This window comes from Dama dama, chromosome 26 (assembly GCF_033118175.1).
Source record: "Dama dama isolate Ldn47 chromosome 26, ASM3311817v1, whole genome shotgun sequence".
Taxonomy (NCBI): domain Eukaryota; kingdom Metazoa; phylum Chordata; class Mammalia; order Artiodactyla; family Cervidae; genus Dama; species Dama dama.
This window is the reverse complement of record NC_083706.1, coordinates 55,652,661-55,680,401: the sequence shown is the minus strand read 5'-3', so window position 1 is coordinate 55,680,401 and position 27,741 is coordinate 55,652,661. Positions and strand designations below refer to the sequence as shown.

General features: G+C 53.6%; 1 protein-coding gene across 6 annotated transcripts; it reads left to right on the top strand.

Annotated features, from left to right (window-relative positions):
• The first annotated feature begins 447 nt into the window (after positions 1 to 447).
• UNC93A (unc-93 homolog A) lies at positions 448 to 27,472 on the top strand. 6 transcript variants are annotated; one of them, XM_061130147.1, is made up of 10 exons: positions 448 to 547; positions 7,634 to 7,763; positions 12,213 to 12,394; positions 13,401 to 13,630; positions 15,612 to 15,737; positions 17,650 to 17,864; positions 20,603 to 20,738; positions 21,613 to 21,744; positions 26,532 to 26,629; positions 26,705 to 27,469. In XM_061130147.1, the coding sequence occupies exons 2-10, from the start codon at positions 7,677 to 7,679 to the stop codon at positions 27,053 to 27,055; spliced, it is 1,557 nt and encodes a 518-aa protein (XP_060986130.1). In that variant the 5' UTR covers positions 448 to 547; positions 7,634 to 7,676; the 3' UTR covers positions 27,056 to 27,469. The 6 variants fall into 6 exon arrangements, with proteins under 6 accessions (XP_060986130.1, XP_060986133.1, XP_060986129.1 ...); XM_061130146.1 differs by lacking the exon at positions 448 to 547 and adding an exon at positions 567 to 845; XM_061130145.1 differs by lacking the exon at positions 448 to 547 and adding an exon at positions 567 to 845 and having other exon boundaries at positions 7,579 to 7,763.
• Positions 27,473 to 27,741: the final 269 nt, after the last annotated feature.

Sequence of the window (27,741 nt, the reverse complement as noted above, 5' to 3'; positions counted from 1 at the left end):
AGTGACTGGTAGAATCACACCAGTGTCAGCCGTTACCCAGTTCCCTAGAACATTCCGTCATTTTTATATCCAGCAAGCGATCACGAACATTTAAGCAACTCTGCAAAATCATCCTCTTTCTGCAAAGTGGCAATACTCCATTGCTCTCTGCAACCCCATGGACTGTAGCCCACCAGGCTCCTCTGCCCATGGGATTCTCCAGGCCAGAATTCTGGAGTGGGTTGCCATGCCTTCCTCCAGGAGATCTTCCTGACCCGGGGTTCGAACCTGCATCTCCGCATTGCCGGCAGATGCTTCACGCCTGAGCCACTGGGGAAGCTAATCAAGTGGTCTGGTATTGATGTTAACATTGAGGAGTGAAACGATAGCTGATATCTTCTGAGTCACTTATACCGCATCTCTTTAGCCACTTGAGGTTTGCCCTGGCTTGAGGTTCAGGTTCACGGTTCCGCCAACACATTGCTGTTGCTGCTGAAAGGTCGAGACAACTTTCCTTTCGGTTCCTGGAAATTCCCCTGCCCTGCCCATCCCCACCACATGCCTGCAGGTAGGCGTGAGTTAGGGGGGGACACACCTCTGAGCCCGGGTCCCTCTGATTGTGAGGAAAGTGTCGCATTACTGCCCTCCTCACAGTAACAGTTTGGAACGTGGAGGACGTTTCTTATGAGAAGTATTTTGGGAGAGTGAGGTCACCAAGATGGTGACACGGGCCCTTCCTGACTTCACTCCCCTCACAAGAAGGGCAACTGACCGCCTTGGAGAGCGGGACAGCAGTGAGCAAACCCTGGAAGTCTGGGCGGAGGCCACAGCGCCCTGACCCCAGGGACCGGAAGACCGCATGCCGGGTAAGAAAGTGGCCACAGGCTCAGCGCGCTGCCCCTCCCCCCGCTGGCACCGCACTGCGTGGAGGGGCCCCCTCGAGCCTCCAGACCCCCGAGTGGGACAAGAGCTGGGGTGGGGGCAGCCTCCGCCCACCCGCCCCGAGCACTGTGCGCTGCTTTGCTGGGTGTGGATTCGCCTGATTTAGATCCTCAGACTGGAGTTTTGCCGACCTAAGAGCTGTTTGCCCAGGTCCAGGCAGGAGCTGAGTCACGGCCCCGCCCGCTGGCAGGCAACCGGCCAGCCCCGTCTGACCAGGAGGCTGGCAAGGACTCTTGCAAGCTGTGCGCCCAGCTGCGCTCAGGCTGGAGGCGGGCAGGCAGAGCGGGTCGCCCCCAGAGCAGAGCTGGGGGCCAGTGTGCCCGCTCTCTGCTGCCCACAGCCAGGGGACAAGCTCACAGCCAAGGCTGATGGCAGCTCCTCGCATCTCCAGGCTGGAGAGCCGACGGGGAAGCTGCGGGTGGCAGGGAGCAGCCTCTCCCCTCCCGCCCGGGCAAGCAAGCCGGGGCACACCCCCAGCCCTGTCTGACCGGAGGACTGGCAAGGCCTCCTGGAAGTTGTGTGGCCCAGCAGGGCTTGAGCTGAGAGGTGGGTGGGGCCGATGGTTTGCCAGTGACTCTGTCTGATCAGAGAGCTTGGGGTGCACGTCGGCTTCAGTTAAGAAAGCCCCGAGCTTTCCTGGCCTTAGAGCTGCTTTTCCAGCTGAGCCGGGCAGGGACTCAGAGGCCTGCTCATCGCTGAACACAGGCTTCAGCCTGAGCGACCAGAGACCCACCCAGAGCACCCGGGAGCCACAAAGCCCGGTCAGCAGCCCCACGGGCAGGGGTCTTGGACCCAGAGCACAGTCTGTGGCTTCCCCTGTAAGCAGACCAGAGAGGTTGGTGCTCGCTCAGACCTGACTTGGGTCCCCAGGCTCACAGCGAGCATCATACTCAATGGTGAAAGGTTGAGAACTTCTCCTCTAAGATCGGGAACAAGGCAAGCCTACTCTTCCCATTCCTATTCAACATAGTGTTGGAAGTCCTAGCAGATCAATCAGGCAAGAAAAAGAATCAAAGGGCTTCAGAATTGTAAAGGGGAAAGTAAAGCTGTCCTTATTTATATTTGATTTTATATAAAGAAAATTCTAAAGACTCAGCCAAAAAAATCTGATTTCAGTAAAATTGTAGGATACAAACAAATAACACAAAAATCAGTAGTGTTTCTATACACTGACAACAAATTTTCTGAAAGAGAAATAAAGAAATTGATCTCAGAATAGCATCAAAAACAAAATAATTGGAAAAAAATTTTACTAAGAAGGCAAAGGATCTCTAAGACTGTAAGACATAAACGGAAAAAATTAAAGACACCAATAAATGGAAAGTTATTCTGTGTTCAAGAATTAGAAAAATTAATTTTGTTAACATAGCAGTATTATCAAAATCTACTTATAGATTCAATGCAATCCCTATCAAGATTCCAATGACTTTTTTTTTACAGAAGTAGAAAAAACACTTCTAAAATTTATGTAGAACCACAGAAGGCCCTGAATAGCCTGAGAAATCCTGAGAAAGAAGAACAAAACAAAGGAAATCACATGTCCTGATTTCAAGCTATACTATAAAGCTATTGTCATCAAAATAGTATGGAGCCAACATAATAGACAATTAGACCAATAGAACAGACAGCCCAGAAATAAACCGAATCATATACGGTCAATATTTGACAAGGGAACCAAGAATACTCAATAGGTGATGTCGGAATCGTTAGATATTCACAGGTAAAAGAATGAAACAGGATCTATGTTTTACACCATTCCCCAAAATTAACTCAAGATAGATTAAAAACTAACAGAAGTTCTGAAACTATAGAACTCCTAGAAGAAAACATGGGAAAATTCTCCCAGATGTGGATATTGGCAATGATTTTTTTGGATATGCCAAGCAAGGCACAAGCACCAAAATAAAAATTAAGCAAGTGGGAGTACATTAATCAAAGAAGCTTCTGCACAGTGAAAGAAATCATCAACAAAGTGAAACGACAACCTACATGATTGGAAAAGCGTACTTGCAAACCATATATCTGATAAAAGGCTAATATTCAAACTATATAAAGAACTCATATAAACTCAACAGTGAAAAATAAAATAACAATTAAAAAATGGTCAAAGGACCTGAGCATTCCTCCAGAGAAGATACATGAATGGCCAGCAGGTACACAAAAAGTGTTCATCATCACTAGTTGTTAAGGAAATTCAGATTAAAGCCACTGAAGGGTTGTTGCTGAACCACGAAAGACGCCGGGATTCTTGCCCTCCAGAGGAGAAGAATGCAATCCAGGGCCAGAGACGAGGCTTGGTCGCTCAGAGCTTTTGTGTAGTAGAGTTTTATTAGAATATAAAAGAGATAGAGAAAGCTTCTGACATAGACATCAGAGGGGGGCAGAAAGAGTGCCCCCTCGTGTTAGCAATGGAGTTATATGCCTTTTAATTAGTTATTACAATGAATCAAAAGAATGTCTGGAGGTTGTAAAGATCTTACTAGACCCACTCCCATAATTTACATTTTAAGATAACAGGATTAGCCAGAAGGTTTTTCCTCAAGCAAGATACGTTATTGTTGTATAATCCTAAGGAATGTAGAAGGAAAAAAATGTTTGTCCTTTCTTCCTCCTTGAGAATTCCAGACCCCTCTCTCCTTGGGGACCCCTGGACTTCTTATCAACCTGCCTAGGAATTGACTTTCTCACCACAAAGCGATATCAGCTCACACCCGTTAGAACCACCATCACCATAAAGAGAAGACATGGCAAATACTGGCAAGAACAGGAGGAAACGGGAACCTCCATGCGCTGTTGGCTGGAAAGTGGTGCAGCCACCATGGAAAACGGAGGTTTCTCAGAAAATCATGAACAGAGCTGCCGTCTGGTCCTGCGTTTCCACTGCTGGGTGTTTATGCAAAGAAAGTGAAAACACTGACTTAGAAAGACATCTGCACCCTCAGGTTCATAGCAGCATTATTTGCAATGGCCAAGATGTGGAAACAACATAAGTTTTTATCAACAGATAAATGAATGAAGTTGTGGTATATATACATATATATTTTTTTCATATATGTATATTTCATATATATATACATATATGGAGAAGGGAATGGCAACCCACTCCAGTATTCTTGCCTGGATAATTCCATGGACAGGAGCCTGGTGGGCTACAGTCCAAGGGGTCACAGTCGGACATGCTGGGTGACTACGCACACACAGTATACATATATATATATATATATATATATACATTTATGTAATATATATACAATTAATATAATATCATACACAACAAGAAAGACAAGGAGATCCTATGATTTGTGATGACGTGGATGGACCTTGCCCTCAATTATTCTAAGTGAAGTCAGACAGAGAGAGGAAATACTGTATGAACTCACTTATATTGGGAACCTTTTTTAAAAATTTAAAAACAAACTCATGAAAAAGAGATCAGACTTGTGGTTACCAGAGGCAGAGGGTGGAGGGGGGAAAGATTGGAGAAAGGTGGTCTAAAAGTGAAAACTTCCATTTGCAAGATAAGTAAGTACTAGTGACGTCACACACTACGTGGTGACTCTAGTTTCAATGCTATTTGATACAAAGCAGTGTTATTAAGAGGGTGAATCCTAGGAGTTCTCATCATGAGGAAACCTTTTTTTTTTCCTCTTTTCTTCTTATTGTATCCATATGAGAAGATGGGTGTCAGATGAACCTATTGTGACCACAATTTCACAACAGATGTAACTCAGACTGTACACCATAAGCTTATACAGTGATGTATGTCGATTATTTCCTGAAAAAACTGGAGGGGAAAAAAGAAACATTGTTGTCTTGCTAGAGAGCAAGGTTGATTGCAAACCGTCTGTTTCATTTTAAAAATCCCTCTTAAGACAAAGGGGAAACACCAAGAGGGAGACTGAAAAAGCAAGCCTGGCAAAGCATGATGTCAGCAATTGATTCCTGATTAGAACACAGACAGTCAGAGGGGCGGGGTGGAACAGACCAGAGGCAGGGCCCCGACGCGCCTCCGCACAGACTCACAGCTCCTCGGGAGACCCGGGCTGACGGTGAAATGGCTGGATCCGCAGCTACTGGGAGGTGCATGTGGAGCCAGTTAGAAAGTCAGGAAGGTCGTTCTGGTGACTTTGAACAGGGAGTAGCAGAAGGAAACCCTCGGAGGGGCTTCTGATAGCAAAATGTAAGTCTTCCACGGGTAAAGACAGATCAGAATTGAAGTAAGCTAGAGTGTTGCTGAAGAATAAAAAGGATGTCAGATAACTGATTGTAAGATTGGTGTGAAAAGCCCATGTCATGCTAGATGTGACATTTTAAGATTGTTATTGGAGTATAGTCGCTTACAGGGTTATGCTAGTTTCTACTGTACAGTGAAGTGATTCGGCTATGTTGTCGTTTAGTTGCCAAGTCGTGTCCGACTCTTTGCAACCTCATGGACTGCTGCGCGCCAGGCTTCCCTGTCCTTCGCTATGTTCCAAAGTTTGGTAAACTCACATTCACTGACAAGGTGATGCCATCCAACCATCTCATCCTCTGTCGTCCCCTTCTCCTCCTGCCTTCAATCTTTCCCAGCCTCAGGGTCTTTCCCAATGAGCCAGCTCTTCCCATCAGGTGGCCCAAGTATTGGAGCTTCAGCTTCAGCATCAGTCCTTCCGCTGAATATTCAGAACTGATTTCCTTTAGGATAGACTGGTTTGATCCCCTTGCAGTCCCTTAGACTCTCAAGAGTCCTTGCCAGCACCACAGTTCAAAAGCATCAATTCTTTGGCGCTCAGACTTTTTTATGGTCCAAATCTCACATCCGTACATGACTACTGGAAAATCAGCCATTACATGTAGCCCCTCTTTGGGGAGCTCCCTTCTGATTTAGGTCACTGTAGAGCGTTGCGCAGAGGCCCCTGAGCTGTGCGGCAGGGTCTCATTAGTTGTCTATCTCACACACAGTGTCTCTAGCGTATACGTGCGGCATTTCTTGGCATATTGTCCCCTCTGTATCCTCACTGAAAGTTGGCATGTCATCTTAGCCGGTTAACATTCACTGGTGATCTGTGTCAAGGCTGCGCCAAGGGCTTTCCCAGTGATTAGCTTCTTGAACTTCTGCAGCTCCTTTTTCACAAGGAAGCTGAGGTTTGAAGAGTCAGTGATCCATCTGAGATGGTCCGGCTAGGAAGTTACAGGATTAGGGTTACATCCTCAGATCATTTCTGTGGTTCATTTCTGTGGTTACCATCCCTTTTCTTAGACCATGCTGCTCTCATGTCTTTGTAAGTGTGATAATTTATGTTCAGTCAATCCCTAGAACGGTCATTTTCTGCAAAATGTTATTTCCATAGGAATAAGTTAAGCTGCAAGGAGAAGAACTTTATTACGCTATTATATGGTATGGCTTGCTTCCCTGAACTGGGTCACCACCCTGGGTAACAATTACCTACACTGTAAGGTTCGCCTTATTAATCTGAACTAGATAAAAATAACTGGCTTCACAGAGCTTTCGAAACAGTCTTCAAACTCCAAGATTTACTAATAATTGGATAGAGTGACTCACAATTGGAAAGACAAGTGATTTTGCTTGCTTATTGGCTGTGAGATATGAGATACGCTGTTTAAACTCTAGACTGATCCTGTCCCGTATGATCACACTGGTCACATGTAGCCATTTAAATTTCTATTTTAATCAATTAAAATGAAATGCAACTATGGATTCACTTCCTCAGTTGCAATAACCATGTGGCTTCTGAGCATGTAAAACATGGCTAGTGCCACTGAGGAAGTGCATTCCAGAGGCAGAGGGTGGAGGAAGGAAATGAAAACACTAACTTAGAAAGAATCTGCACCCTCAGGTTCATAGCAGCATTATTTACAATAGCCAAGATGTGGAAACAACATAAGTTTTTATCAACAGATGAATGAAGTTGTGGTATATATACATATATATATGCCATATATATATATATATGTATGTATATATATATATTTCATATATGTATATTCCATATGGAGAGGGAAATTTTTATCTTAATTGATTAAAATAGAAATTTAAATGGCTACTATATTGGATGGTGCAGAAAGTTCTCTTGGACAGCACTGCTCTAAATCTGAAATTCAAACCCCTCAAAGTCTTCTGATTCTGTTTCCTGTCTGGTAATGGGTCTAAGATCTAATGATAATTATCACCGCACTGTAAGTAAGACAGCATGTAAAAGGCTTTGCAAACTATAAAGTGTTATATAAATTCTGTTACATTATTGCAGTGTCATAAAATCATCTAGTCTTTGACATACTAATACTTTGGCCCTTGGGTCTTACAATCATGTCAGCTCTTTTTCAGAAGTTGAATTACGGATCTTGAAGTTGACATGTATGCTTTGTTCTTTAAGATATACACATATATCTAATTATGTAATGTAGGCAATTATACCATATAATATGAAAATCATCACTTTCCCACATGGACCATATCTAATGGAAATTGACAGAAAAAAGTTCGGGTCCACGAAAGCTGATGAGTCCTAAGTGTTGCCTGGTGAGAAAGTGATGACTGCGGGTTGCAGAAAAGGTGAATGAGTAACAGTGTCAGGGTGCCTCATGGTGTCGGTGGTTATCAAGCTCATTAACCCTCAGCAGCCCCGGTGACTAACGCACGTCTCACTCGGACTCCAGGACAGAATGTGACTTCTGGGTGCTGCTCTCCCCGAGCCCGGCTGGTGTCTTTCAGGGAACCGCGGAGCCTCTCGGGCCTGAAGCTTTCGGCCGGCGCCATGGAAAGGAACCTGAAGAACGTCCTCGTGCTCTCCTTGGGGTTTCTGCTGCTCTTCACTGCCTACGGAGGGCTGCAGAGTCTGCAGGTAGGTGTGCGACGGCCGTGTGACCTCACCTCCGGGACGCCGCCGGGACACCAAGATTACCCGAGCCGCAGACGGCGAGGAACGTGGGGTCTGCCCAGGTCACCCTCCCCAGTCCTCTACACAGACGTGGCTCTACACGCAGCCCCCGCTCCCAGTTCAGCGGGGTTGCACAACTGCTGGTTTCTGACCCTTGGACGGGGAGAGCTGGACTTGGGTCAGTGGTTTGATAAGGTCCACCTTGCCTTTTGTGGGTGAGAGGAGACACACGACGAATCACTGTGAATCTGTGGTCGGGGCGGTAGTGCGAATGCGTCAGAGGTCCGCGTGGACTCCTGCGTGATCTGCCCCGGGTAGTTCCACTTCATGTCTGACCTTTCACTATGGATGAAGCCTCGAGGAACCCCCAGGGCTGGGCAGGAAGGAGCCAGTCTTCAGGCCCCTGGTGCCGCCTTCACCAGCTCTGTGCCTTGGGCGCTGCCCCTCCGTGAAGCATTTGTAAGGTTTCTGACGACATGTAGTGTGGTCCCGCAAGGTCTGTCGGTCAGACTCCTACTGAGCGCACGGTATTGAACCAGAATAGCACACAGAAGGGGCTCAGAATCGGAGGATCAAGACAGGAGTAGAGATTCAAACCTTCTGTTCTCATTGTTACAGTGCAAACTCTGGACTTGTGGTTGATGAGGAAGCTCAAATTCAGCCCTGAACCCCAAGTTCATGTTTCCCTCAATGAGCCCCTATCTGGTCTCTTTTCTGATTAAGCTCTTGCAGAGAATGAAATTTCAGCCCAGGGGGATGCCCAGAGTCAAGTTGAAGGGGAAGCACAGTCCCTTTCTTGCCAGGATCACCCATGACTTTGTAGACACTGCTCAGCGCTCTGGGACGTAAAATCCTAGCATGTGTGGAGCATCTGCGTTTTGGGGCTGCACTGAGCTCCTGTTGAATGTGGTCAGTGGTGTCCAGAAGGAGAGCTGAGCGAGAGCGTGGACCCATCGGTGCCACCGTCCACACAGGAGGAAGTCAGCCAGGCCACTCTCCTTGGGCCCTGGCGTGGGCTGGTGGGGTCAGAATTCTCAGGGAGCAGTTGTGTTTTGACAGCAGATTGGCCCCTGGACCGAGAAGCTGGGCAGGGAGGGGGGCCCGCCTCAGGATCTGCCCGGACTCCCAGCTCTTGGGACCGTGGACCTCGAGGATACACGCAATCGGAGGGCCTCCCCAGGAGCCTGTCAGAGCGGCCTCTGTGTGGGGAGAGTGTGCAGCTGAGGGGAGGCCACGCCGGCCGCCACATCTTCCCCAGGGTGCCCCTGGGGACCCACTGTCACTGGCGTGGCCTCCTCCTCCTCAGAAAACCAGCGATGCTGGGGAATCAGACCTCCAACCTGTCATGGGAGGAACCCACCTACCCCTCACCCTACTCTGTCCCTGCTAATTGGGCCATATCTCCTCGCCCACTGATCCAGAGCATGTTGTGTCTGAATGCTGGCAGCCGGAACTGGCTTCAGAAACAGCATGTAAGGACAGCACGGATGTGGCCTTTGGGGTGGCTGAATCCCACGTTGGAGGGATCTGCCTGCCTCCATCACTTCCTTCTGCTTTCATCTGCTTAGCGTCATTCTCGGGCCCCAGAGAGGTAGCAAAGGTGGCCACGAGCATGCCCAGCGTCCCAGCCCTGGTCTGGATGTGGTCGTGCACTTGCCGGGGACCCAGACACACGTCTACGCTGCCTCCCACATGAGCCATCAGCCTCTTGTTTATCGTTCTGGTCGCAGTGTGCCTGTCGCATTTCTTCTGCTCCTTCCCCATGCCCGGGGTCTCACATCTGTGTGTGTGCACCCAGGGTCCTGTGGTTCACACCGCACGGTGTGTGAATTCCACGAGGCCGGGACCCACCCCCCCAACGGCACCGCTGTGTCCCTGCCTCAGACAGCGCTTAGCACGCTTGATGGCCATTTGGTGAGTGAAGGCATTGATATGTGCTCATCTCCTGCTTAAGCCCCCCTGGGGCGCTCCACGGGCTTATAGATCCGCTCCAGGTCCCCAGGACGGGGTCCAGGTCTCCCCAGGTCTAGTTGTGCAGCCACATCTCCCTGGAAGAGAGCTTAGTGGCTCTGGCTGAAGCATCTGACTGTTCTGGGGTCTCCCTTCTCAGGATGGGGCCTCTGTAACCCACGCCCTAAACACCCCCCCCCCACTTACACCTCCTGACATTTCCCTGGTCCCCTCCACGTCCTGCAGGTCTCACGCCTTCCAAAGAGTCTTCTGACGCGAGAAGTCCCGGCCTTCGCGTCCTCCTAGGAGGTCGGCCCCCGAGTCTCCCCGGCAGGGCTCACTGTCCCCTGCGGTAGCCTGTTGGCGGCATCACTGACACCTGATATCCGTGCAGGTGTTGTCTTTTCCTTGAGCATCCTTGGGGCCTCACATCAGCCGCTGCTGGTCCATGCTTGTGACCGATCGACCTGCAGATCGAGTTGAGTGACCAGCCCGCTGTTGAGTACAGGTCACTCCCACAGGCTTTTTCTTGGGCAGGTATTTTGCAAGTTGGTTCTCCTCACATTTGCAAAGACAGGCCTTTGAACACGGTCACTCGTGTAAGAAAGAGGTATTTGCTTTTGAAAGTCGTTTCCCGTGTTGGAGGTTGAGATCCACCTTCTTTCCCAGCGGTGGGCAGTGAAGCGCTATGGTCAGTAACAGACGTACCTGCTGGTTGTCTGTGGGGCTGTGGGGGGAAGGACATTCTGGCGCAGAGCCCCGATGCCAGCCTCTCATTAGCACATGAAGGGGAAAGCTCACGAGTCGGGAGGCGTCAGGCTCGAGTATTAACGAGTAAGGCGCCCTGGCCAAGCCCGTTCTCTTGCTCCATGCCCCAGGAGACTAGTTACGAGCAGACATTTCCAGGTACCCCCCACTTCAGAGCAGAGTATTCAACTTCTGACTTCCAACCAGATTTTAGAATTTTCATGGGTCCAGTCCTTGTTTTCAGTGCCAGTTAATCAGCCAACACGATTAAGTACCTATTTGGGGCAAGGCACTCGGGGAGATTCAGAAAAAGCACACCTCCCCGAACTCAAGACCCTTGGAGACCCTTGACCTGTGCTTGAAGAAAGGGCACCATCTGGACAGAGGAGGACGGTCAGAGGGCGGGGCGTCGGTGCGGAGGAAAAGAGCCAGTCCTGGAGTGAGAGCTCGGCCTGTGGGCCTGCCGTCTGCAGGGGGCGTCAGAGTGCCCGGCGGGTGGGTGGGGTCCCCTGCGGTCTGTCTCGCGGGGTGGGGGGCACCTGGTAGGAAGGAAGGTGAACGGTGCCGGTGTTTACCTCAGGGTTTGGCGTCGTCTAGACTAGTTAGCCAGGTGTGCGACTCGACAGGGTGCCCGGCTTTCCCGAGGGGGCAGGGCCACCATCCCAGCCGGAAGGAGAAGGAAGACGGGAGCTCTCAGTTCAGTGTCTGCCTGCTGCCGACAATCAGGCCATGGTGGTTTCCTGAGTCTGGGGCTCTGGCTTCTGCAGGGGAGAGACCCTGTTGGGGTCATGTTTTTCCCCTGGTGTCTGGTCAGTGGCCTGGAGGCCAGCCAGCATCCCTCCACGAATGACCACAGGGTCGGGCTGATCAGGATGTGGAGGTGAAGGAAACAGGGTCGGGAGGACCCTCTAGACGGAGGGTCTGACTGCTGGGGGGAGCACTCGTTTTCTTTCCCTCTCCTCCCCTCCCTCCCTCCCCCTCCTCCCTCTCCCCATCCTCCCCCTCCTCTCTCCCCTCCTCCCATTCCCCATCCCTCCTCCCAATTCCCCTCCCCTTCCCCTCCCCTCCCCTTCCTCCCACTCTCCTCCCATTCCCCATCCTCTCCCTCCTCCCCACTCCCTCCTCCCCTCCTCCTCCTCCCCCCCTTTCCTTTTACATGTGAAACAAATAGAAGAAGCAATCAGGCTGGTTCTTCTTTCACAGCAAAAACCAAACATCACCCCTGGCATGGCCTTTGCCAAGCGGGTCTGGTACCTATCCGACCTTTTGGCCCCTTCACACTAAGCTATGCTAAGCACTCAAGTTAAAAATGACAGCACTAGGAGAAGCGTGCATCTGTGTTTGCACAGCTTCGGACCGGGGCTCCTTGCTCAGCCAGAATGCTCATCTCCCGAGGAGCCTGGGGACCCCAGGGCTCCCGGCTGCCTGGATGCCCTCTCCCCTCTCCCGACGGGGACAGGGGCAGGTGCTGCAAAAGCCTGAGCCCCCCCCCCCCAACCCCCGGCCTCCCCGCGATCTCTGAGCTGCCAGGGGCCCTGGGCTGCCCGTCCCTGGTCTCCAGAGTTGCTGACTCAGCTTGATCCGAGTCCACTGCCATCTCGTCTGCCCCGTCCCTCCCTCGGCTGGAGGAGAGGAGGCCTGCCGCTGGGCCTCGGGGGCGGGAGGCGGCCCGGAGCGCCTGGCCGCGGCCTCTGATGGCCGTTCGTGTCCCCACAGAGCAGCCTGTACAGTGAGGAGGGCCTGGGCGTGGCTGCGCTCAGCACGCTCTACGGCGGCATGCTGCTGTCCTCCATGTTCCTGCCGCCCGTCCTCATCGGGAAGCTCGGCTGCAAGTGGACCCTCGTGCTCGCCATGTGCTGCTACGTGGCCTTCTCTCTCGGCAACTTCTACGCCAGCTGGTACGCCCGCTGCCAGCGGCTGCCGCACCCCGCCCTATGCCAGGGGCAGGCCGAGACTGCGTCCCCTGCTTTCCCGCCAAGATGCCCCAACTCCCAACCTGACCTCTCCACGAGCCCCCAGCTTCCCTCCTGGGCCAGGGAGGGCACGTTCACGGACCCAGCAGCAAGGGGAGAAGCTGCTTAAGCTGTGGAGGGTGAATTTCAGGGAGATCGGCAGAATGTGACCTGGGCCAAACCTCACACGCTCAGCCCATCACAAAGGGTGCATGTGGCAGGGCTGGAGCTGGTGTCCTGGGCTGCACCTGAGCTCTGCCTACTCCAGGACGGACAGGGACCCTCAAGGGACCCTTGCTCCCAGGGGCACGCTGCTCAAGCGTCTCTTAGAGGGACACCCTTTGTCATCCAGGATGTACTGACATGCTGCTGAGTCGTGTCCGACTCGTTGATACCGTGTGGGCTGTAGCCCACCAGGCTCCTCTGTCCATGGGGTTCTCCAGGCAAGAACACGGCAGTGGGTGGTCATTGCCTACTCCAGGGGGTCTTCCTGACCCAGGGGTGGAACCCACGTCTCCTGCTCTGCAGGTAGGGTCTTTACCCCTGAGCCATCAGGGAAGCATGCTGCTACGGTAGCTTCACGTTATTCTTTCTCTTGTTACCAGACAGGATCCTCCTGACAGAGAGCAATAGACAGGGAGGTGGGTGGATACATAGATAATAAATCAGGTTTAATCTTCTGCCATTAGAAACATCTAGAACCCTCCCAGTCTTATCTGTTGTCCCAACTCACTGTAGCTGCATCCAAGCACAAAAACAGCACTGACACCAAATTTCACTCTTGCAAATGGCCCTGAACCAGAAAAGTGTCTGATTTTCTCATTCATCTGAGTCTGAGGGTGACTCAGTCAAGCTGGCCAACCCAACAACACAGTGACCTTCCCTGGGCCAGGCCGGGAGCTAGGGAGGGAGGAAGGGGCCAAGGCAGCCCACGTCCACTTTTGTCTCTCAGGTACACTTTGATCCCCACCTCCATCCTGGTGGGACTCGGGGCCGCTGCGCTGTGGTCTGCACAGGGCACCTACCTCACCATTGTGGGGAACATGCAGGCGCGGAAGACAGGACAAGTCGGCAAAGACGTGGTCAACCAGTACTTCGGCATCTTCTTTCTCATATTCCAGTCGTCTGGCGTGTGGGGCAACCTGATCTCGTCTCTCGTGTTCGGCCAGACGCCCACTCAAGGTAACAGGAAGTGGGGGCCACCCAGGGTCCCTGGTCCCTCCCCTCATGTCCTCATTCAGGACATGAGCAGGTGGTCACGGGGGCCCCCAGACCTGGTTCTCAGACTGCATGGACCCCAGCTCCTCCCTGGACAGTCTGGGCGGGTCTGAAGGCCCATCTGGTCCCTGGGTGCCTTGGCCGCCAGTCCTTAGGGAAAGGTGTCCTGGGGAAACTGAGGGCCACTACCTGTGGAACGCGAGTTCATGGAGTCCTTCAGTTCAGTTCAGTTCAGTTCAGTTCAGTGGCTCAGTCATGTCCAACTCTTTGCAACCCCATGGACTGCAGCATGCCAGGCCTCCCTGTCCATTGCCAACTCCCAGAGCTTACTCAAACTCATGTCCTTTGAGTCGGTGATGCCATCCAACCATCTCATCCTCTGTCATCCCCTTCTCCTGCCTTCAGTCTTTCCCAGCATCAGGGTCTTTTCAAATGAGTCATTTCTTCAAAACAGGTGGCCAACATATTGGAGTTTCAGCTTCAGCACAGTCCTTCCAATGAATATTCAGGACTGATTTCCTCTAGGATGGACTGGTTGGATCTCCCTGCAGTCCAAGGGACTCTCAAGAGTCTTCTCCAACACCACAGTTCAAAAGCATCAATTCTTCAGTGCTCAGCTTTCTTTATGGTCCAATTCTCACATCCATACATATCCATGGAGTCCTTACTATCCTTCTAGACTAAGAATGGTTTCCAGGAATTTATTTTCCCACTGAATCAACCCATTCACCAGTATTTTCAATATTACACAAAAGGCCACTATCCCCAACAGATCTGAACATTTGATGACCAGGGTCTTAACTTTTTTCTCTGCCCAGCCTCACTCAGACAGGGTTACAGAGTGTGTGTCTGTTTTATGCCTGCACACTTTGCTGTCTGAAGACTTCAACCAAGGGCAGAGGAAATGCATGTCTTCAGTTCTCACAGGACGCTTTATTAATGGGGAAGAAGTGCTAACTCTCCTGTTATCAGGAATATTTCTCTCTGCCTTGGTCCTCTGTATTGCTCATCCACTTAAGTCCCAGCTTTCAGAAATAAGAATCTTTCCTCCCTTTTTGCTCACATGGTGTCATCCTTGCTGAGTACATCTGCAGAGGGAAATTGCAGGGTTGATAGACACCAATCATTACTTGGTATTGTCCAAACCATCAGCAATCAACCAACCAAAGCTGGGGTGAAAGTTCAGGCTCTGACATCACTGGTGTGGAGGCGTGAACAGGTTCACTTTTAAAGGCATACAGACAAGTAAGCTTAACCTCTCCCTGGTCACTGGACACAGAATTTGAGGGCTGGAAGGCACGTTGGGAGCCTTGCAAGGCGTCTCCACCTTCCTGTGCCCCCAGCCTCCACGCCGCCGCCTTGTCCGTGGGCTGGACACCTCCCCAGTCACAGGGGTGCTGCGGCATCTCGTGCACTGAGCTCACTATTATGGGAACTCTGGAACACTGAGGATGCTTGTCTGTGACATGTGTCCCCTTTCTTCAGAGATTAGATGTGGGTCTACTGAGAGTCACTGATCGCTCACATGTCTCTCTTTTAATGGCTAAGAAAGCAACATTCAGAGACAATATGAATGAACCCGCCCATGGTGACGGGTCTCTTTACAGATGAGTCTGAGAACCCAGTGGGCCTGACACCCAGTCTAACGTACCCTATTTATCATTCTGAAAAGTGGAAAATTTTCAATGAAGTTAGCAACGCAATATAACCATAAGCCAGCATTTATTCCACATGAGTCCGGAGTGTCTTAAAATCAAGCATATTGACGTTTCCGAGGAGAGACGTGGCTGAGACACTGGGCGGAACAGCCCCCGTGGTTGGCTCTGACCCGTGGTGGGTCTCACGCTCCGCATGGCCACACTGCTCTCCCCGGTGCCTCCTTCCGCGTGTCCCGTCTCCTGTCACGAGTACCCCGCGTCCTCAGCCTGCCTCTCTGCTTCCCCAGGGACCGTCCCGGAGGAGCAGCTGCAGACCTGTGGGGCCAGCGACTGCCTGATGGCCACGGCGTCCACCAACAGCACAAGGCGGCCCTCCCAGGACCTCATCTACACGCTCATGGGCATCTACACGGGTACGTGCCGGCCCCAGGAACCCGGGCAAAGCAAGACGAATGCCTTCCCGGGCCAAAAGGACCGCCTTCCCAGGGCACAGATGATCTGAGCTTATCTGCACACGCCCCTCAGAATGCGTTCAGCTGCGGGTGCCCGGGGCTTTTCCCACATGAGACTCAGGGCAGCAGCCTCTGCTGTCGGAGGTCTCATGTGATGATGGAACCAGCCCCGCTTCTGCACCGTCCAGGCCCACGGTCATCACATGTGCTTATTGAAATTCTAATTAACAAAAGTCAGATGACTCTTCCAAGGTCACAGCGGGCACGGTTCAAGTGCTCAGTGGCCACTCGGGGCTGTGGCCACCCTGTTGGTGGCACCGAGCTGGCCCACGGCCTTGGTGCATCGGATACTTGTAGTGCTTCCCTGGCGGCTCAGGCAGCAGTGAATCCGCCTGCAATGTGGGAGGCCCAGGCTCAATCCCTGGGCCAGGAAGATCCCCTGGAGGAGGGCATGGCAACCCACTCCAGGGTTCTTGCCTGGAGAATGCCATGGACAGAGGAGCCTGGTGGGCTACAGTCCATGGGGTCACACAGAGTCAGGCACGACTGAGTGAATGTCACACTTCACGTTTCAACTACATCTGGTTGGATTTGGAAGTCCCAAATCTCGCGCTTATCACCTTTTTCTGAAGCATATACTTGAATGACTTCTGAGAGGCTGGGGCTGGGCGGGCGTCTCCCACTGCCCACACTTGGGTATCTGTGAAGCCTCGTGGCTCCCACTGCTGGTCACAGGACAGCAGATGGTGCTGAAGACTGGAAGTTTGTGAAGAGATGGCTGCCCAAGGGGAGTGAGTCCCTGGGATGGCTCTTATCCTTGTTGTTCAGCCGCTCAGTCGTGTCTGACTCCTTGCGACCCCACAGGCTGCAGCACGCCAGGCTTCCCTGTCCTTCTTCATCTCCTGGAGTTTACTCAAACTCATGTCCATTGAGTCGGTGATGCCATCCAACCATCTCATCCTCTGTCGTCCCCTTCTCCTCCTGCCTTCAGTCTTTCCCAGCATCAAGGTCTTTTCCAATGAGCCAGTTCTTTGCATCAGGTGGCCAAAGTATTGGAGCTTCAGCTTCAGCATCAGTCCTTCCAATGAGTATTCAGGGCTGATTTCCTTTATGATTTCCTTGATCTCTTATCCTTAAGATGCTTATTTGAATGAAAAATTTCTAAATGACTCCACTACTTTGGGCATAGCTTTAGATTAGGTTTTTGTTTTTTTGGCGTCCATTTGAAGAAAATTTAAGGATATTCTTTATCATTCTTGAATTCTGGAATCTGTGAAGGCCTTGGATTGTATCCTTAATGACCAGGAGTCTGATAAGAGTCAGATTTTATGGGGCTGAGTGCAGACGCCACTGGGAATCAAAGGTCGGGAGGCCGTGGGCACAGTCGGCTTGTCTCCATGGAGAGATCAGCTACCACCAACACTCTGGTCTGTTTCAAAGTCACTTCCACATCAGAGGTGCCTAGGGGGCCCTTTACGCTGGCAAACCAGAGTGAGCACTAGAGGTGGGGCCCAGAAACCAGGCAGATGAGGTCCTGGCTGTTGGTGACCTTAGAGGCCAGATGTGCGTTCAACTAATCAAAATTTGAGAGGACGAGTGTTTTGAACAAAGTTGTCAGTTGACAAGTAGCTACATCTCCTTGGGAAATTGGGTTCTAGGGCAGCTCTGATGGGGAGGTGGTACCCAAGCCGGGTATTGAAGGATGAGTAGGAGTTTACCAGCAGAGAAGGAGAGATGAGTGGGCCCTGAAGGCAGAGAAGCCCCAGAGGCAGCCAGCGGGGCTGGAGGCCAGAAGGCGAGGCGGGGAGCCCGTGTGCGTGTGCAGGGCCCCTGCAGCCCCGCACGGCAGCCTGTCCCCTCCCTGTCCTTTCAGGGTGCGGCTTCCTGGCGGTCCTGCTCACAGCAGTGTTTCTGGAACCCGTAAAAGATGCTGGGCCGGAAGGTGACAGCGAGAAGCGGGCGACCCCTTTCTGGTCCACTTTGCTGTCGACATTTAAGCTGCTCCGAGACAAGCGCCTGCGTCTCCTGATCCTGCTGCCGATGCTCAGTGGGTTCGAGCAAGCCTTCCTGTCGGGCGACTACACGCGGGTAAGAGAGGGGCTGGCTGGCGGGCGGCTCGGGGCGCCCCGGGGCTGCACTCCGCCCTTCCGGCCTCAGGGGAGCTGCCCGTGGGTCTGGACGTGAGCTCACCTGGCCTGGGACCTTCCCGGGGACACCTCTCGCTTGAGACGTGTCTCCAGGTAAAGGACCAAAGCTGCTCGGGAGTCATCGCAGGGACTCTGCCTGCATCTCACCCGGGGTCCTTGTCTTAGAGTAGAGAATAGAGAAAGCACTGAAATCTACAAATAGCACTGAAATTGCTTATCACCTCGCTTTTAAAGATTTTTTATTCTACATTAAAGTCCAGTTGATTTACAGTGTTGTGTTACCCTTAGGTGTACTGTATGTTCAGTTATACATATGTATGTATACATTCTCTCTCAAATTCTTTCCCCATTTAGGTTATTACAGAATATTGAACAGAGTGCCCTGTGCTATATAGTAGGTCCTTATTGGTTATCCACTTTAAAATATAGCAGAGTGTACATGTTCACCCCAAACTCCCTAACTGTCCCTTCCCTCCATTCTTCCCCTGCTCGTTACCATGTTAGTTCTCTAAGCCTCTGAGTTTGTTTCTGTTTTGTAAATGAGTTCATTTGCATCATTTATCATATGATACTTGTCTTTCTCTGGCCAACTTTACATAGTATGATAATCTCTGGTCACATCCATGTTGCCACAAATGACATCATTTCATCCTTTTTATGGTTCAGTAGTATTCCATTGTACGTATGTACCACATCTTTATCCATCCATCTGTGGATGGACATCTAGGTTGCCTCCATGTCTTGGCTACTGTAGACAGTGCTGCGTGTATCCTCTGAGGCCATGTTCTTCTCTGAATATTTGCCCAGGAGTGGGATTGCAGGGTCATAAGGTAGCTCTATTTTTAGTTTCTTAAGAAGTCTCCACACTGTTCTGCACGGGAGCTGTACTAGTTTATACTCCCTCTTACAGTGTAGAAGGATTCCCTTCTCTCCACACTCTCTCCAGCATTTATCATTTCTAGACTTTTTGATGACGGCCATTCTGACTGGTGTGAGGGGGTACCTCGCGGTAGTTTTGATTTGCGTTTCTCTAGTAATTAGCGATGTTGAGCATCTTTTCATGTGCCTCTTGCTCCTCTGCATGTCCTCTCTGGAGAAAAGTCTATTTGGGCCCTTACCTAGTTCTTGAATAATGAGTTACAGTCTAGAAACGGAGGTGGCTCAGCGCAGTTGATGCCCTTTCCCTGGCTGTCCACCGGCCCCCTGCACTGTCTGCCCACTCTGTGCCTTCTTCAGGGGTCCTTCTTCAGGCGTGGCTGGAGAGGAGCCCGTGTCTGGCTGGCCACCTTTATCGAGGGTCTCTCCCGGAGCCCGTCTCCGGAGCCCCTGCCCAGGTGGGGTTCTGTCCTGCAGAGCCCTGTGGGATGCCGTGGAAGGGATGTCACAGACAGGGATGGTAGAGAGAAGGTTTCTGCCCAGAAAGTGTGGGAGAGCAGCTGGGTGTTGGAGGGGCTGGAGACAGCCAGGGCCAAGGCTGGACCCTCTGAGCTGTGTCGAGAGGCCAGCCCCCGAGGACCAGCACTCTTCCTCCAGGGAACTTCCACTGCAGCCCCCCGATGGCTCCTTCCCAGGAGGGGCTGTGGACTGGCAGGAAAAAAAGGCAGGGCACGGATTTGAGTTCCAGACAAACCGCAAACTCCCCGGGTGTACAGCCCTGCATGCTCGGGCGCCCGGGGCTGCCCGTGGCCCGTGCTCTGAGGACTGCCCCGTTGGAGTCCTGGAGTTTCCAAGAACAGCGGGGATGACACACAGTCCCTGGGTCTGGACGCGGCCACTCCCCTCGGACTTGTCAGGGACCGCCGCCCGTGAGCTCAGGCAGGGCCTGCACCATCCGGGAGCCAGGGGCCTCCTGATGTGTCTGTCCTGATTGTGTGAGCATGAGAGCCGCAGCCCTTGAGCCCTGGTCCCCCGGGGCCCCTCCGACCCCACCTCCCAGGTCTGGGGCAGGAGGTCTTTCTGTTCTTCTCATCTCTATGGAGATTCCCTCCCTGTTCCTTCCATCTTCTTTTTTATTAAGACCTTATTTTTTAGAGCAGTTTTAGGTTCACAGCGATACTGAGCAGAAATTAGAGATTTCCCGTACCGCCCCACCCCGACCCCACTGGGCCATGGCCTCCCCCACTGTCTACAGTCCGTTTGTCCGCCTGTCACTACTGGCACACCCACACGGACACATTCTCATCACCCCGCGTCCTGCATCTCCCCGGGGGCTCGCTCTTGGTGTGTGTGTTCCCGGGGTTTGGACGCAGGCGTGATGACATGAATGCACCATGACGGTATCATTCAGGGCAGCTTCAGGGCCCTAAAGCCGCCCGAGCCCCCCGCTCACCCCCAGCTCTGTCCTCAGCCAGCTTCCTACAGGCCCGAGGGGCACGGCCCGCTGCAGCAAGAAGACTTCAGGCTCTGAACAATAGTGCAGCACACCTGTGCTGCAGGGACATGGGGAGAAGGTCCGTCGACGGTCCCCTCTCAGCTCTCCCTCAGAAGGGCCGCCAACACTGCCTCCGCCTACGAACGGAAGGCCCGGACAAGCTTTCAGGCCAGCTCAGCAGGCCAGCGGTCACATGGCAGACAGCGTTTTAGCACAGCCTGGATTCCCTGACTCAGAAGAGCCCCCCGAGCGCGGAGGCCCCCACGCGGGGCCAGGCCGGCGTGGGTGACCTCTGCTCTCTCCCGCAGTCCTACGCCACCTGTGCCCTGGGGATCCAGTTCGTGGGCTACGTGATGATCTGCTTCGGGGCCATCGACGCCCTGTGCTCCGTGCTCTTCGGGAGGCTGGCCCGGCACACCGGCAGGATCGCGCTCTTCGCGCTGGGTAGGCGGGTGCTGGGTGCGGCCCATCCGGCTGGGGGTTGGGGTGAGGACGGGGGGGTCGCTGGAGGCACAGAGCGGGCGGGTGGGGGTCAGGCGGGAGGCAGGGAGCCTCCCAGGAGGAGGAGATCTCGGTTCACGCGCCGGATGCAGCTGGCTGTCTAAACACGCAGCCCCTTCTGCTTCCCCTGGGGGACCAGGGAGCAGCAGACACAAGCTGACAGTGAGAAGTGAGGGTGTTCATGGAGACAGCTAGAGTCTTTCGTTTTATATTGAGGAACAGAGACGCCTAGTAACTTGCCCAAGGTCACAGAGCCCTGGGAAACCCCGGAGGGTCCCAGGCTGCTCTGTACCCTCCATCAGGGGGCATCACAGGGTCTGCAGACTCACGAAGCCGAGACCTCAGGCCGTGAGGACAAAGCCGGGAGGAGCGAGGAGGCCCTGCCCCCAGCCCCTGCCTCCCCGTCCTGTTTGGAAAGCCCAGCTCCCAGGCTGGGTGGCCCTTTTCCCCTCCCCTCCTCATGCCCCCCACTCAGTGAGAAGCAGGGGTCTCACCAGTCTCCCTGAATGAAGAAGCCCAGTCTCTCCCGCCCACAATCTGGGGCCTCCTCTGCCCAGCAAAATGACACTTTGCTCTAAGATGCAGAGGTGTGTCACCCCAAGGCCCCCCCGTCCTTGCCCCTGTGGAGGCCACAGCCGGGCAGAGTCCCGCACCTGCAGGGGTGACCCCCGGCAGCCGCCAGCCCGTAAGGGTCACGTCAAAGGCACGGGAGAAAACATGCAGCAGTAGTCTAGGGAGCAGGGGGTCGGAGGCGCGGTCGGAGGCTCCGCCGGCGGCTCCGAGGGTCTGAGAGGACCCCCCGCCCCCCTGCCCCCAGGGGCCGTGACCCAGCTGGCCTGCATTGTCGCCCTCCTGCTGTGGAAGCCGCACCCCAGCCAGCTGCCCGTGTTCTTCGTGTTCCCCGGCCTCTGGGGCATGGCCGACGCGGTCTGGCAGACACAGAACAACGGTGAGTGCCTGGCACGCGGCCGGCCCGCTCAGGGGCCCCAGCTTGGCCAGCTGCGGAAGGCGCAGGGCCCCTGAAGGGAGATGGGGAGACGCGCGTCAAGGAGCAGGGGCCGGAGGGCGGGCCCCACTTCCTCCTGCAGACTTGGATGCGCGATGCCCGGGATAAAAGGCAACCAAGTGCGCAGCTGTCCTTGCTAACGCGACCATCCCATCGTGGGTCCCCCTGGAAGAGCACCTCTGGGCAGAGCGATGTCCTGCCTGCTGAGGCGAGGGGGGGGGGGGGGGGGGGGGGGAGGCAAAGCTTACAGGTTACCATGGCAACATCCCTCGGTGGGCGGGGAGAACTGAACTAGGGGGTAGGAGGGGTCAGTCGCGGCTTCATCCTGGGGCCACGCCCGAGTGGCGAGTGATGTCCAGTCTGATTGTCCTCTGGGCAGCGGGGAGCCTGGGGGAGGCCGGGAGGAGGCCGGCTCCATAACAGCACCCCGCATCCGGGGGTGGGGCTTGTAAACAGGAGACTATCCTGCTCCTTGTTCCGGGGCTGGGTGTCCAGGATGAAGGCAGGCGGATCCGGGGTCTGGAGGGCCCGCCTCCTGGCTCATAAACGTCTCACTGAGTCTTCGGTGGATGCAGGGGCGGGAGGGGGGGGCGGGCATCGGGCGTCCCCTTCACAAGGGCACTCTAACCCTGAGGGCTCCCCCTACAACCTCTTCACTCCCAGAGACCACCTCCCAACACCGTCCCCTGGGGGTTTCAGCCTCTGTGTTTAGGGGGAACTGTGAGGACAGGCTGGCTGCAGTGCTGAAGGGAAGGGCGGCGGCTGGCCCGATCTGGGGCCGACCTGCCTGGTGAAGGGGCCGGGTTCACTCAGCACCCGCGGAAGCAGCAGCAGGGGTTTACAGCTGAGGACGGGAGTAGGGTGAGCTGCTGCTGCAACGCAGGTGACGTGGGGATGTGCAGGGGTTTGCTGCGCAGAGGGACGTGGCGAGAAGGGGCTGAGCGGTGGAGCTGCTGGACGCAGGGAGGAAAGGAGGCCAAGACAGGCCAGGACCTGGCAGTCCCGGGGCCGGGCTGGATATCAGGACCCCCAGGGCTGGAGGCGGCCGGCAAGCCCACAGACAGCAGAGTTGGAGGCGTCCGCTGAAGGGCTTGGCTTGGGCTTGAACAGGACAGAGGACCCCGATCAGGGGGACCCAGCCCTGAAAGGGGTTGTCTTGGGCGTATGTAGCGGTAATGTTATTGTTAAGCCGCTCAATCACGTCCGACTCTTTGCGACCCCATGGACTGCAGCACACCAGGCCTCCCTGTCCCTCACCATCTCCCAGAGTTTGCCCAAGTTCATGTTTATTGAATCAGTGATGCCATCCAACCATATCATCCTCTTTTGCCCTCTTCACCTCCTGCCTTCAATCTTTCCCAGCATCAGGGTCTTTTCCAATGAGTCAGCTCTTCATATCAGATGCACAAAGTATTGGAACTTCAGCTTCAACTTCAGTCCTCCCAATCAATATTCAGGGTTGATTTCCTTTAGGATGGACTGGTTGGATCTCCTTGCAGTCCAAGGGACTCTCAAAAGTCTTCTTCAAAACCACAGTTCAAAAGCATCAATTCTTCAGTGCTCAGGTTTCTTTATGGTTCAGCTCTCACATCCATACATGACTACTGGAAAAATCATAGCTTTGACTAGATGGACCTTTGTTGGCAAAGTGATGTCTCTTCTTTTTAATATGCTGTCTAGGTTTGTCATAGCTTTTCTTCCAAGAAGCAAGCATCTTCTAGTTTCATGGCTAAAGTCACCATCTGCAGTGATTTTGGAGTCCAAGAAGAGAAAATCTGATTATTAATTTTCGATGCAGAGTGAAGGGCTGTGAGGAGAGGAGAAGGGGCATGGGGAGCAGAGGACAGCTGAGAGGCGGGGAGGGCGCCCAAGGAGGGCGTGTGGGGTCAGGGGGACTGAGGGGCACCCAGGCTGGGAGGGGAGGAGTCCCCTTTCTTTGGAAAGTGTGAGAAGGCAGTTGGCATGAAGGACACGAAGACTACCACTCTGGGGAAAGGAGTTAAGTTCAGGCCTGAGAGTCCTGGCTTCCTGGAGGAGCCACAGCCAGGGATGCCCTAATGTGACAGAGGGCATTGGCTGCGACTGGCAGGTTAATCCCGTGAGGATTTGCTCATGATGTAACCCAGCGGTTGGCATCACCCCCATGGCACCTCACCCAGCAGCAGTGAGGCGCCTGCAGAGGTCTGGGCTGGAGCAGCGAGGGACTCAGGAGGGCAGGGTCTCCCAGGACCCATCGACGGCCCTGGCTGGGGGGCAGGAGTGTTGAGGCCCCAGGAGGCGAGCCATCTCTGCGGCCGACAGGCCACCGATGGGTGGGCCGGGGCCCCAGGGGCGGATCCAGCTCAGAAGGGAGCTTCTCCCCTTGGAAACGCCACCCACCATCCAGCCCTTGTCAGGGAAGCACCTGGGACTGGAAACTGGGTCATGCCCAGCCACAAACAAGCCAGCAGCCGCCGTTTCCAAAGACGGGGGCCTGGCTGCGGTCCCTGCACCCAGGGATGTCACACACGGGGCCTCGGCATGCCAGGACAGCCCTCCTTAGCACCTCAGTTGTGGCCGGCCTGTGAAACAGTGGGGGAACATCCCCGAGCAAACCCGATGCCATTGGAATCAAGGGGTTTGGGTTTCACAATCTTTCTCCTGCCTCCACGACGCAGGAGGTGCTCCTGGAGTTCTGAGCCAGGGGATAGAGTTGTGCTCGGCTCAGCGCCACAGACTGCTGTGTTTGGAACCAAGGGCAGCTGGTGGAAGCGGTGACAGATGAGCCGCAGGTGGGGCTGTTGTTCAACAGAGGAAATGCCTGAGTCAGTAGAGGAGACAAACAGCAACCACGCTTGCTTTTCTCGGCCGTCTGGACTGTAAGCCAGTGAGAGGTCCCGACAGCCCCGGCAGGACTCTTAGGCGCTTCAGCTGGCGATCATCCAAAGAGAGCGTCTCCACGTCCCCGTGGAGGGGCGAGGGACCCCCACTGTTTACAACCCAGTGCTTCTGCCGACTTGCTCTCTGATTAACTGACTTCCCTGAGCTCAGGGAGTTTTTTGAAGTGTTTACACTTAGAAGTCAGGTCAGGGCCTGGGATGCACAGCCGTGCACAGCGTACAACAATCCCCAGGTGTTCGGAAGGCTCGTGGTAAACGTGTTTGGTTTTCTCTCTCCCTGAGACATGGGAGTAATTGCTCCAAGTCTCCCTTCCTTTCCACGGACACGAGAGACTGTCAGGCTGAGCTTTTGTCAGGTTGAGCAGCTACATGAAGTCCGGTGAAAGACTTGGGTAAAGTCCTTCTTGAATAAGAATACCAATTTAAAATGAACTATTTCTGTCTTTTTATTCAAATTAGAAGTAAGGGTTTTTTTTTAGTAAAAATCAGTTCTTGGAGGGAAACTGTTCTTCCCATCTATGATTTGTGACCTTCTTAACCATCTTGACCAGGACCTCCCTGCGGGCTGGCTCCACCTCCCTGCAGTGTGGTCCATCCATACTGTCTCTGTGTTTTCAAAAACTGCATATTTTGTGTAGCTTTTGCCACCTACCAAGACCAGCTCTCTCACTTCTGCTGTTTCAGTAGCAAGTTGGATTTCTAATGCTATTCTCCCTGAATGTGTCTGTTAAGAAAAGACATGAGTCACGTACGTTCCTAGTTAATGAGACGGGATACAGTTGCGTACAGTGTAACCCTCCTTTGCAGTGACCACTTCTCAATGGAAAAGCTGATTGCTACAATGGGGCGGGACCATCCCAGCCCCTCCTTCCTGGGGCAAAATCCTGCCTCTCCCTGCTCCGGGTTCCCACTGGGCTCCGGGGAGCCCTCCCGCCTCTGGAGCCATTCCTCTTGGCTGCTCTCTGCTTATCCACCCTGACAGTACTGTTGCCATGGCAACACTTGCACGCCAATGCCTGAATCTGAGACGATTCGGAAAGTCTGGCCTTGAAATACCCTTTTGCCTCATCAGCCACCGAAGGGGCTGTCTTCAGGCTGATAGATTCAGAAAATCTGTCCTCTCTTACATGCGCGGTTCACGAATCCTGTCGTTTCCAACCAAACAAGACTTGTCATCGTCCCGGCCTCTGAGCACGGGAGTCTCTATCCAGTCACTTTCACCTGGTGCCTTGGCCAGGTCGGACGGCAAGCAGGCTTTTCTTCTTTTTGTTTTATAATAATCCTAGATCTACGGAAAAGTTGCCAATAGAGTGCAGAATTCCCACATACTGTCCATTCTGTTTCCTTAATGCGAACATCTTACAAACCTGTGGTACATTTGTCAAAACCGAGGGATTAACACTGGGAAATAACGGAACTTCAGATTTTATTCCATTTCCCCAGCTTTCCCCCACTTTCTCTATGTGCTCCGAGACCCCAGGCAGGCGGCCACGTTACATGCAGCCACCGCGTCTGCTTTTTGGTCTGTGCCAGCCTCTCTGCTCTGCTTTGATGCCCGTGGCCCTTTTGGAGAATACAGGTCAGGGGTTGTGTAGACTGCCCCTTAATTCAGGCTCGTCTGATGTCTTCTCATCACTGGGCTGGTTTCAGGAAGACCCCAGCGTGCAGGGCCTTTCTCGTCGCGTTGAGCGGGGGGACAGCACACAGCTGGCCCACCCGTGGACCCTGCAGAGGGGGCCCCTCGCCCTCAGCTACTCAGGTCCCATCTCCCAGCCTTGCTTTCCTGACCTGCGAGGTACGGGGCTGGTTCACGGCCCCTCCGGAGGTCACTCTCATCCATTCTCTTTCTAGTCCACGCGATGGTGCTTCTCTGCGAGAGGCCCGCTCACCGGACTGGTTACCGTCCACACCGTGAAACCCTTCTGACTTCCAGACAGCAAGGTCCTGGGGTGGGTACCTGGGCCTCGGGGAAGCGGCAGCGTTCTCCGCCGGAATCACAGCCGCGTTTCCGCCTCTGCCTGCAGCTCTCTTCGGGGTTCTGTTTGAGAAGAACAAGGAGGCCGCCTTCGCCAACTACCGCCTCTGGGAAGCCCTGGGCTTCGTCATCGCCTTCGGATACAGCACGTTCCTGTGCGTCAGCGTCAAACTGTACGTCCTCCTGGGCGTCCTGGGCGCCGCCGTGGCCGCCTACGGGGCCGTCGAGTACCTGGAGTCCAGGAAGGCGGTCGGGCCGCTGGCCGCAGCGCGGACAAAACCCGCCGAGGAGGGGGTGGCACAGACGAAGCTGTGAACCGACAAGCCCCGCGGTGGGCGGACCCGGGGCGGCCCCAGAGCAGGCGAGCGTTACCCGGAGACGCCTCGGGGTCTGCGGTTGATTCTTTACCACTTCAACGTGGTTTCACTTTTACGTGACGTTTTTTCTATCTTATCAGATTCTTCAGTCCACCATCTCATCAGCGGACATGCAGAGTGTAGGTGGAGGAATCAGTTCATTTCAGATACGAAAGAGAGAAACTCAGGATACCACCAGCCACCAGGGACTTGTCTAGAGTCACAGGTCAATAGCCTAGGCTTGTTTGGGGGTTGTTGTTAAGAACCCGAAAGTCGCTGAAAAGACGCAGCCCAATGCCAGCACTTTGCAAATGGGCAAACTGACGCCCTGGCAAGTCAGTGACTGCCTCCCAGAGTCAGTGAGGGACAAAGCCAGACGAGACTCTCTGTGTCTTGAAGCTTATAGGGTATGAGTTTCTAAATAAATGCAGTTATTTTATGGACCTAACTCTTGTCCAAATACTTTACTCCACCTACCTGGATCACACGAACAAATGTCATCACACTGGCTTGTCGGAGGCCATTGATGACAACAGATGCAAGTTACTTCCAACGGGACTTGACACACGGGGCTGATAACACATGAACCTGGACGCGGGCCCACCTGTCTCCTGGCCTCTGCCTGCCTCTCTGGCAGGTACGTCCATCCTGCTCCTTCCTCCTCGTCTGACACCCAATAATGCAGGCATGGGCATTCTCTGAGCCCAGCTGTCTTTTGGAGACACCTCAC

Bases quoted from the DNA above. Each gene is read 5' to 3' on its own strand.
- UNC93A (XM_061130145.1), top strand. The intron at 15,738-17,649 runs GTACGTGCCGGC...CTGTCCTTTCAG, and splicing joins GCTCATGGGCATCTACACGG to GGTGCGGCTTCCTGGCGGTC. The intron at 26,630-26,704 runs GTGGGTACCTGG...CTCTGCCTGCAG, and splicing joins CCAGACAGCAAGGTCCTGGG to CTCTCTTCGGGGTTCTGTTT.